Raw genomic sequence first — 11,189 nt, 5'->3', positions numbered from 1 at the left:
CGTTTAAAATGTTTGTATACTAAATGTGAAAAAAGGGAGGCTCTAGGGATGAACCGGACTGGGAGATGCCCATTGTGAAGCTGGGCCTTAAGCCCCTCAAACAGCTCATGTCTTGTGGATAGCCACACAAGTAGCTGATACACTACATTCCTGAGGCTCTAGTTGCTCATCCTGTGTACATGTGAGCCTGCCAACAAAACGCACACTATTCACAGGACTTGAGGAAACACTGGAATAAGACAAAGATGAGATGCATGAATAAATTGTAAAAATATTTAGATGGAAAAAACAAAACAAATCAGTAACCATTTAACTTCCACTGTTCATTCTTCACTTGACTAGTGCGTTTATTAGAGTAAAGCTGCAGACCAGTAGCTGGAACAATGTAGGAATCTGAAAGGTCAAAAAAAAAACCCCATTAGAAATTAACCCTTTCCTGCTGGAGCCATTATTTATTTATTTATCTATTTTCATTTTAATTTTTTTGGATCAAATGCAGATTTGTTTTTACATGAAAATGCACTTAAAGCTACAAAACATTATTTTCTGAAAGCAGAGCACCTACAATGAAAACATGGTAATTGCATTTTTTATGTCACATGATCTAAATTGAGACTTAAAATATGTAGAATTGCTTTAAGATCATATATTTTTGAACCAAACCCTGGATCAGCACTTTTCAGCACCACCATGTGAAATCTCCCAGGGTTTTTTATTTCACAGCATAGATTGTTATAAAAAAAATAAAAGTAATACATTTTGCACTGCAGGCACCGGGTCTTTACGGCTATGTGAAATCACTTATTCTAGGAATTTAGATTTAACAGATTATATTTTTTGAATTCAGGTTAATGTTTAAATTTAAGGGATGGGTTAAGGGGCTGATTTATAAAAGATCCGCCCTGCATATAACTAGGCGAATGCCGTTCGCATGGCACTAGCACCATCAAGATTGATGTTTTAGTTAAGTGTTAGGGCCAGGTTAAAGGTTAAGATTAAGCTTCATGTGTATATATATAGAAGATTTTATAAAATATAGGCAGGCTAGTTTGAATTTAAGAAAAATGCAGATTATGGTTTGGTGATGTCATTGGCACCTTAATAATGGTCTTACTATGATGAGGTATATAAATTAAGAGGGGTTTTTTTTTTGTTTCCTTGTTTGTTTTTTTTGTTGTCCCTTATGTGATAGCAAAAGAAATGACATGTCCTCTTTATGGAGACATCAGGGGTCTCCGAGACCCCTAATGTCACCTAGGACCTCCCAGCAGATCTCTGCTTCATCAGCTTCTCTCCAGCGTCTGATAATGGAGAGTGACACGAGAATGCAGGAGTGATGTAATATACATCACTTCCGCATTCTGACACTGGAGAGGGGACCGGAGGGGGATCGTGTCCTGACCTCCCTCTGATCCCCTGTCAGAGAAGCACAATGCTGGTCCCGGGCTCGCACAGGGCACAGCAGAGCCCGAGACCAGCGTGACAACGAGAGGGGGGGGCCACAGAGGGAGGGGGGGCACGGGCCGGCAGCTTATACAAGCAATCTGCCGGCTCTATAGCCAGCGGATCACTTGTATGTTAACGGGCATCGCTGCCTGTTTTTAAATTGCCCGCATTTCCCGCTCGCAGGGGGCGGGGCTAACAGGCCGTGTATACACGGACTGTTACATCCAGGAAGCTCCCGGCAGGTCGTTTTTGTACAACGGCCAGGCGGGAAGCGGTTAAAGAAAAAAAAAGATTGAGCTTAATTTCAAGAGTTGCACAGAACTCTAAGGTTCCCATTCACATTACATAAGCTAGAAAACAAATATTTAAACAAGACCTCTTGCAGTTTAAATTGCTTTTACTTGGGTTAGGGTTTCTTGACTTCTTAAAATTGCTATTGCTTCCCCTTCTTTGTAATGTTAGGAGGGGTTGTGATGGATGAGGGGTGAAAGAATGACAACTCTGGCTTCCGCATTCAAATGTTAATGAAGTTAATGAGAGAAACACAATCCTCAAATTTCTGTCCTAAGTCTTTCTATGAGGACAGATCACTGTGATGGTGCTCAGAAAAAAAAACTGGAATCAGCCATGTTGCCTGCTGAAGCAAAACATCTAAAATGTAAGAAATATTTTTTTAATTGTTTTGCTGTATGCTGTGTGAATGGAAACACATAACAAACATATATTGGGGTTTTCTCAAATTTGGCTGCAATAGTAGAAATACACGTTAAGATTTAGGAGCAGATAAGATGCCTAAGGACAATTTAACACACTGTTTAATTTTCCCATAATTTCAGTGCTGAAAGCTCTATGTTGAGAACTAGCAGCAGCAGCAGCATACACATTTTTGTTGTTGACCACATATTCCAATGCATCTAATCTTGGTACAACCATCTTTTTGTTCCTGTACAGTTTTGGGTAGAAAACACAAGTGTATTTTTTTTTTTGGATCGGCTGAGTCGAACTCCTTCTGCACTTCGGGTCAGCCGAAAATGCTGAGCATGTTCGGCTGATCCGAAGCCACACCAAGCAAGCCGATATACGGCTGAAATCAGCCGTACCAGCCTGAAGTGAATAGCCGAACGGTGTTCGGCTCACTTCACTTCTGATCGGTCATTCACTCGGCTGCCCTCGGCAGCTTTGTGAATAGACCCCTATGATGGTTGTGGGTCAGTCTTTGATGCATTACAATACATTTCCTTAGCACTATGGGTTAACTAAAGAGAAATCACAGCCTGTTGGCATTAGAGACATTGCGCACAGATGTTAGCGCGGCGAGCACATTCGTGCTTGCACAAGTACACTTTTCATTGGTGTCAGATGGACTATAAAATCAGTGTGAATACTGGACCCATTGTTGACTGGTCTTTAGCTGTTCCCTGTGTTCCTGTTGCTCGATCCTATGATTCTTTTGACCTGCGTTTGTCTCCGGCTTACGTTCCTGACCTTTCTCCTGACTTCCGATTTAGGCACCTTGAACTTGGGATCAGTCTTTCCTGTGTTTGACCCCAGCTTGTGACCTCAATTCCGCTGCACCTACTAATTTGGCACCGCATCTCCATACCAGATCCTCTGTGTATGACCTCGGCTCGTGATCCCGACTACAATCCTGATCTTCCAGTGGCCCCATTCAGGATCTGCTACTTTGACGCTGTGCTCTGCCAGCCAGTTCCAGCCATAGCCTTGCTAGACTGCTCAGTCTGCTGTCAGTTCCGCCAATCACTTCCAGGTCATCGCACTCAAGTTCTGGCTGTGAATCTGTGCAAGTCACTGCATTGGCACTCGTGCTTCCCTGTGTCCTCATTCCCCCTTCAGGAGAGTCAGACGTGTGATGCAAGATTAGCCCCCTGTTTAGTCTCCTTCCAGGTATGTGACACATGGCACTAGTCACTTGTAGGAAACCATATAGAGTAAGGGCTAGTTAACACCATGTACGGAGCAGATGCAGGGCAGAGCAGTTTAAGAATGCATCAAAAACACATTCCAATGGTATTTTGGGCTCTAGTTCACACCACAGCGTTCAGTTTCCGTGCATGTGGAAAAGCTGCTGCAAGCACTATTTGTTTCTGCTCTGGAATGCACCAAAACACATGAAAACGCATAAAAAATGCATGTAAACATTCTGAAACACACTGGACCACACCTTTAAGCCCATTTCAAGCTAAAAAAAAAAAAAAAGCACCAGAAGGCATCAAAAATGCGGCAAAATGCACTGCGCTGCATATGAAAAAACACATCCAGATCTGGTCCGGATCTGGGGTGAACAAGCCCTAAATGCTGCTATACTCTATGTATTGTCCATCTTTACAAAACTATAAAAATGAAACTGGTTTATCAAAATTCATTTACCATGAGCTGGGAGCCGGCGGAATCCAGAGGTAAGACGTCACTTAACACATTCGTCCAAAACGTGTCAAATGAAGGCAACACAGTGGCTCTAAAATATAAAATGAACATCAATCAAGATGACTGAAAGGTGATTGTAACTTGAAATAAAATATAAATCATATTTTTTTCTTCATAAGGGTGTTATAGCTATTTCTGTCTATTTTACAGGTCATATGTGTTACTTCAAAGGGATTTCCCTCCATTTCCATGTAACCTTTGGTCTTATTCACAAGTGAATAGGGAAGACTCTACAGTTAAAACAGTCCATTCTACGATGATATGTTGGTTCTGGATGGGGGGAGGGGGGGGGGGGGGGTCAGCTGCTTTACAGGACAATCCGACCCCAGTGTCAGACTGAGTTTCCTATGGAGAGAATTTTCAATTTGTAGGACTCAGGCCTACCAAAAAGTCCATAAAATAATAAGAAATCCTGCAATGCGAGTCATGAAAATGTACTCATATAAACATCATCACCGCACCTCTACATTACAATAATAAATGCTAATCACTTACAAAGGTGGAAATGGACTTTAACCTTTCTCTACTCCATCCAAAACTGGAGAAAAAAAGTTTTGGCTATACATACATCTCAATATTTACCAGATTTAACTAAATTTAAAACAATTTAGAAAAAAACATATTTTTAATACCAAACATAATAGATTGAGAAAACCTATTTGTACATTACCTGAACTGTATATCGGTTTTTGTATTTGGGGGTATCCAGATGGCCTGTACAGTGGATTTTAAGCTGGCTGATGTGTGGCTCACTGCAGACTATAGGAACATGATAATTTATGAGAACATTCATTGGATATTAATAAGAAATAAGGAAAAGCAAAGTATTTGTTCTCAGCAAATATGAAGCTAAATAATAGAGTAACTCAAGTCAAAACCTATTTTTGGTTAGAGAAGAGAGGATAATCTCTGTCTGATTTTTATTGGCATCTGTCTTTGCTGGGAAGATTGAATCACAGACTGTTTATGGCCAGCTGATATTATGTCAGCAGTCCTTCAACACATATGCTAATATTCCCTGATATTTATACGGGAAGAATCCACAAATCTGTAAGTTATCATGTAAAAATGTAAAAATACCATGTAAATGTTACAATAAATACTGCAAATGTTACAATAACAATCATAATATACTATAGATTTAATTTAATCACAAACTAATCACCATTGGTGCTTATTAAACTGTAGGTTCAAAATGTAAAGGAAAGGAAAACATGGGGGCTACGGATGCTTACCTCATCTAAAAATACTTATTGCCCTGCTGTCTCTAGCATCATTCACTTCTGAGTCACTAATCCAGAACAAGCATGCAGCAGATGAGACTATTGTAATGGGCTGGTATGGTACCACATACTGTAGGTGTATGTGCAAATATCCCAAGAGGGCATGCTTTAAAGGTACCAGCACACAGCAAAAAAATAAAGTCACAATTTATTATGTAACTATGTACTATGTACTATGTAACTATTTCACAAATGCAAAATACTAACTTTTTAACCAATATTCTCACTCAACAACTTATATCCAATGCGTTTAAATTGTGCCTGTTCACATATGAGCACTTACTATTTCCTTTAATATGAAGTGCTTTCAGTTGGAGAGATATCTATATAGAGCAGTATTCCAAAATGGCTTCTACCACAAAGCAGGAATGTACGCCTGCTGCTGGGTGAAAAGGCTGAATGCTGACAGAACACTTAGAAGGTACAAGAGAGCTGCCTGTTTGTTTTTCGGCCCCCTATTTGTCAGAAATTGACCTGAGTTTAGTTAGCGACTGGAATGATTAGATATTTTGTTTGTTTTTTGCTATAGACTTGCTGTACAATGACCTCCTGCATTGAATCTGTGTTTGTTTGCTGCCTTGCTGGTGCAGAACAAACCTGATTGGACTGTTCCGGTGTGTCCCTGTCTCATGCATGGTATATTGCTGCCACTACCATACGAGCCTGTCCCCCCTTACTATAAATAGCATAAGACTCACTTGAGAGGTGGCGCATGTCAGGGTTTGTATATCCAAGGTATTGACCTCAAAAGTGCCGAGGCCGACGTTACCATTAGGAGCACGAGCCTGAATCATGAAACCTTTGAAGTCTTTTCCATCTTGCTCTTTGCTGAGAGTAACTAGAAGAGAAAATAAAGAATGTGAATTAACATGGGTGTGAGTTTAAAAACTATATCTAATTTTACTGGTTTTGTCGATGTTTACAGCACATTCACAAACTTGTTTGACATGTGAGGGTCTTTTTGGTTCCTTTAACCTCCCTGGCGGTCTGATTATTTCCTTTTTTGGTTCTATTTTTTTTAATAGTTTTTTTACTTTTAAATTTCCCGCCGGTTCCGCCCCCCTGCTACGCGGACGCTCGCAAGGGACGCAACCCGGAAGATGGATGCCAGCATCGGCCAGAGGACACAGCGGGGATCGTGGACAAGGTAAGTAACACGCTGTGTAATCTCGAGTGTGGCTCGGGGTTACCGCTTTAGGTAATGAAAATTAACCCCGAGCCACACTGGGGATTACCGCCAGGAAGGTTAAGCCCACATCACCATATGGTGTTTAGTTTTCTGTTTTGAAGTGTATCTAAACCCAAAAACAAACATTTAATATATTGCAGCTTACCAGTCAATAGACATATTGGCTGCATCAGACTTTTATCCCCTTTCTGTCCCTCCGTGTCTACGCTATTACATGGTGGGTTGATGGATGGAGTATGTTCACACAGGAAAGATAAGGATGTTTGTGCTTTCTTTTTAAGCTCAACCGATATTTTCTGTACTTGCTGAAAATATACCTAGCCTGAAAAATGAAAACTAATGCATTCACCACATCTAAGAGGCAAGAGCTGGTGAGCTGCAATAACATTTTTATTTTTGGATTTAGATAACAAAAAATAAATTAGCTTTAGATACACTTTAAATCTATAAAGATGCAAGTGAATTGTTTTATGTATAGTTAGTAATTTATTGTGCACCACCTGATATAACATCAATACAAAGGTGAATGAGGTTATGCGGAGTAGATAGATACCCACCATGTCAGGGTTAAAAATTGCATGCTCCTGTGAAATGGTGACAAAATATGGTACCCCAAATTGTCCATGGGCTACACTTTAAAAGCCTGTATAATTATTGTGCGCCAGGGACGTGTGGGAAGGGGAGGCAGGTGAGGCAGAGCCTCACCTAGAATTATGGAGGAAAAAGCTGTCAGCTGCACACATGAGGATGACAGCTTTTTCTCCATTCAGATCGACATCTAACAAGTTACACAGCAGGGAAATTCTCCCCGCTGTGTAACCTGTTATGGACGGAGCCCTCAGCAGCGAGGAGCAAGTCCCTCCCTTCCTCCTTTACACTAGCTTGGGGACGGGTTGGGGGTGGGGCTTCGTCCGCCAGGGGGCGTGGCTTTGTCAGGCTGGGACGGGCTTGGGCGTTCTGGGGGCGAGGCTGGGAAATTCCTCACCCAGAACAAGAGGAACCGCACATCACTGTTGTGTGTACTCTGGCGCACCGAGCGATACCTAACGTGTGGCGAAATCACCGTTTTCCTACGTAGGTGCATCCGATGTGTGTTTACATTAGAATGCATGGGTTTGCCGGGACAGGGGATTTTAATCTTTTTTTTTTATTTATACTTAACTTTACTTAATTTAATTTAACTTTATTTTTTTTTTTCTTTTTTTTTTTTTACTTAACTTCATTGTTATCACGCAGGGGCCTTATAAGCCACCCATGTGATAGCATAGTAGTGGTGACAAGTTTTCTTTAAGGTGACATTAGGGGTCTATTAGACCCCTATTCGACGGAGCCTCTGCTTTCAGAAAATATATAATTATTTGGGGATTTTATGTAATTCCCTAGAAAAAATTCTGATTTTAACATGTGTGAAAAATAAAAAAATGTCTCTACGGAAAAGTGGTTAAGTAACAGTTGTCGATATAAAGGGAAAAAAATAAATTTCAAATACATAGAAACAAATGCCTGTTATCCAGGGATGGATCCTGATAGTTTTTTCTTTTCTTTGACCAGTGAAGGGGAGGGGGGTGGATATGGAGCTGAGTCTGCCCTTCCTGCCAGTGTTTTAAGTGCCCCAGTTGGCGACAGCGCTCACTGTGACCCATTTTCCTTTCTGTGTTTTTAATTTTTACTCCTTTCTTTTCTTTCTCTTCTTTTATCGCTTCAACTTAGAAGAGGATATCTTGATTGAACATTTGAAGGTACAGCAACTGTGAATAGGCACTCTGTCTGCGGATTCTTGCGGCAGGAATTCCAGATGTGTCCGTACAGATGCGGCTGCTGTCACCCTGTCATTTACTTGAATGGACACAGCAACCGCATCTGTGCGGACACATCTGGAATTCCTACCTGCATCTGTAAGCATATATGATACGATTACCTGCAGAATGGGAGCGATGTTTGTCCTTGGACGTAGAAAGCTTGTTTTGCGGGGCAAGCATCTCTCCTAATCTGCAGATAATCCTATCATATACCATAGCATGTGGACAGCCACTTACAGATGCAGCACCTGTCGCCCTGCCATTAAATAGAATGGAAATAGCGGCCGCATCTGCATCCTGCTGCAAGAAAATTTCCAGTAATAAAACAAAAAAGTAGTAAGCGCACTCCTCTGGTGGGAATTGGGAATGTATTAAGAGACTAATGAGGGGGAGCGGTGTGCAGCCTCCATGAACGGGGAGAGGAACCCTGTGTACAAGACAAAGAAAAATGGAAAAGGAAGCGCTACTACCATATAGAAAAAGTGTGGTCACAATAATGGGTGAAATGTAATGGCTAACTCTCAGATGTAAGCATCAAGGATTGAGAGAGCGGCGGAGGATGCCGCTGCAGCGCTGTCACTTCAGCCGCGGCTCGCTGGGTCTATCTGTCAGTGGAAAGCACAGTGGGATGACAGTGTGACGTCAGTGAGGGGCTGGGAGGCAGCTGTCCAATGGTTGGCCACGCGTTTCGAGGCCGGTGCCTCTTTCTCAAGCCGTACAGGAGATTCAAGAACATTTCCAGCTTGCTATGTGCATGAGGCCTTACACATGCAGAATGCTTTGGCCCGTCAACAACATGTTTTCCTCAATTGTTCTTATTAACTGATGTGTTTCTTTTGCGCTGATACTTTGTTAATGTTTTAAATTATTACTATATGTAATGTTTGCATACATGTGTCAAAACCAGTGACTGCTATATATCTGTTTTATGGTTGTTCCTTTTGATAACAGAATACATTTCTTTTGAAGGGCAGATTTGTGCTATCTGTGTTAAAGAGTTCAATTTTAAGCTTGTGCACTCACCTAAAAATGCTAGTTTTCCAGTGTAGTTGGTACTTGTTAAAGTCAGGCTATATGGAGCATGAGTGGTTTGGGGTGTCTTTTGGTGACCAGGAATCATTGTAGAGCAGGAGCCTTCCACATTTCCAGTAGGATAAGCGAGAGTAAGAGTTGGGAAGATGGTAATCAACAGGAAGATTTTCTGTAATGCTAGTTCCATGTCTGCTGTGTCTTTGATACAGACAAATATACATTATAAAGAAATACAGTTGTACTATATATCCAACTAATTTTTTTGAAACAAGCTAATTGCATTTGATATCAGCTCTTCAAGAGCTAATTAATAAAAAAAAATGAAGTATAAATTAGAAAAAATATATGCAACTTCCCGTAGCAAATCATCCAGCTTTCTTCATCTGAGACAAGACAATAGAAAAACTCTCTGGTTTGTAATAATATAGCACATCATCACAGCATTACTATTACTATATACTTCAGTAACTATTATGTACAAATCATCCTATTATCAGTCTGAATTACTGAAATGTAAGGATACAACTTTTTATTTCAGTTTTGGATAGAGAGAAGGGTTTAATGATCTGTCAGATTTTTATTGCTGCCTAGGGAGTTTTCACTCTCTGATTGTCCTGGTGAACAGTGTTACCAAGACAGAAAGCAATGTGAATTTCAAAATTTTAAGGCCCATTCACACTATAAGTGTTGGGCTGTGCTGGGAAGCCTTGCCCATTTTAGGCTCAACAGGGAGACAAGGCAATTTGCTTGGAGTTTCAAAGATTAGTGCCGTGCTCTATTAAACCAAAACTATTCCATGTAACTTACAATAAATAAAGTACACTATGCCTAAATCCAACATTAGGGCATGCACAAAATATAATTCCTCTACACACCAAATCCTAATCCCTATATAATTATAAATAAATAGAATGTAAGCTTTCATGAGTAGGGCCCTCCTTAACCCCCCTGTATTGAAATTGCATTGTAACGTACTGTCTCCCTGCATGTTGTAAAGCGCTGCACAAACTGTTGGCATTATATAAATCCTGAATAATAATAATAAGCATCATCGTCATGATAATAATAAAATAAATAAATTAGATCCGCCCTAGTACATCATAAAATATTCTTATAGTAATAGTGATAATGTAAGCATCTTGTGGTGTCATAATGTGCAAACCATAAAACCATCTTCCTATTTTCCACCCACAATGAAGTCCATGTGCTCATTGAATAAACCACTTTTCACTGTGCTTCACTTCACACCTTTCCGTTTGGACAACCGCTCGCCTTGCTCATTGGACCTTTTATATATGCAAGTTCTAAAACACTTCATCTCCCTTGTGGGATTTAATGTCAGGGAACAGTACTTCAGCAAACCTTGAATTATTCCACCGAGCTCTAAGAAGAAACATACAGAATACTCTCATATTGCCTTCTTTTTTAACAAACATTTATGAAGACATTTAAAACTCATATTTAATATTGCACATTTACCAGTGCACATGGTATAGCGCTATTTGGTTGCTGACTGTTGACCCCTGGTCAGGTCCATCCCCTATAATGAGGCAGCCAGTCTCGAAACATCGCTAAAGTTATGTGACACTTTGATGGTCAATAAAGAAGATTGACTACAAAAGATTCTGGAGTGCAAGTGACTTTCTACCAGTTACAGTTAAGGACCATACATGTCTCCCCTCCCAGCTGAGCAGTGTACCACCAGGACCCCATTAACAAACCACTAACACCCACCTGCCTCAGGCGGCGAATATACAAGGGACAACCCTGCCCCTGGTTGTAATGCCGATTCTTTGACCCTGACTCAGTGTGCAGTAGCAGGTAGGGTAGAGCCAAGTGATGTCAGTACATAGGAGGAAAATCATAGTGGTCAGAAGAAATCTGGACCAGCATTACAACCAGAAGTCCGCTAACAACTAGTTCTGTACTATGTGCACTGGTGTATGTGCACTGGTGTATGTGCACGAGAGAGAGAGAGAGAGAGAGAGAGGGAGA

The 11,189-nt window shown here is 40.8% G+C and overlaps 1 protein-coding gene across 1 annotated transcript; it reads right to left on the bottom strand.

The window, feature by feature from the left end:
* Positions 1-322: 322 nt before the first annotated feature.
* Positions 323-9,365, bottom strand: LOC108800595 (putative ferric-chelate reductase 1). The gene is made up of 5 exons (XM_018572576.1): positions 9,186-9,365; positions 5,873-6,012; positions 4,562-4,650; positions 3,835-3,922; positions 323-393 (listed from the first exon to the last, which is right to left on the bottom strand). Exons 1-5 carry the CDS (start codon positions 9,280-9,282, stop codon positions 331-333), a joined length of 477 nt encoding a protein of 158 aa, XP_018428078.1. The 5' UTR covers positions 9,283-9,365; the 3' UTR covers positions 323-330.
* Positions 9,366-11,189: the final 1,824 nt, after the last annotated feature.

This window comes from Nanorana parkeri, unplaced genomic scaffold (assembly GCF_000935625.1).
Source record: "Nanorana parkeri isolate BGI_ZX_2015 unplaced genomic scaffold, ASM93562v1 scaffold2075, whole genome shotgun sequence".
Lineage (NCBI taxonomy): Eukaryota > Metazoa > Chordata > Amphibia > Anura > Dicroglossidae > Nanorana > Nanorana parkeri.
Note: the sequence above shows the minus strand (reverse complement) of the source record. Positions and strands in the feature narration are given on the sequence as shown.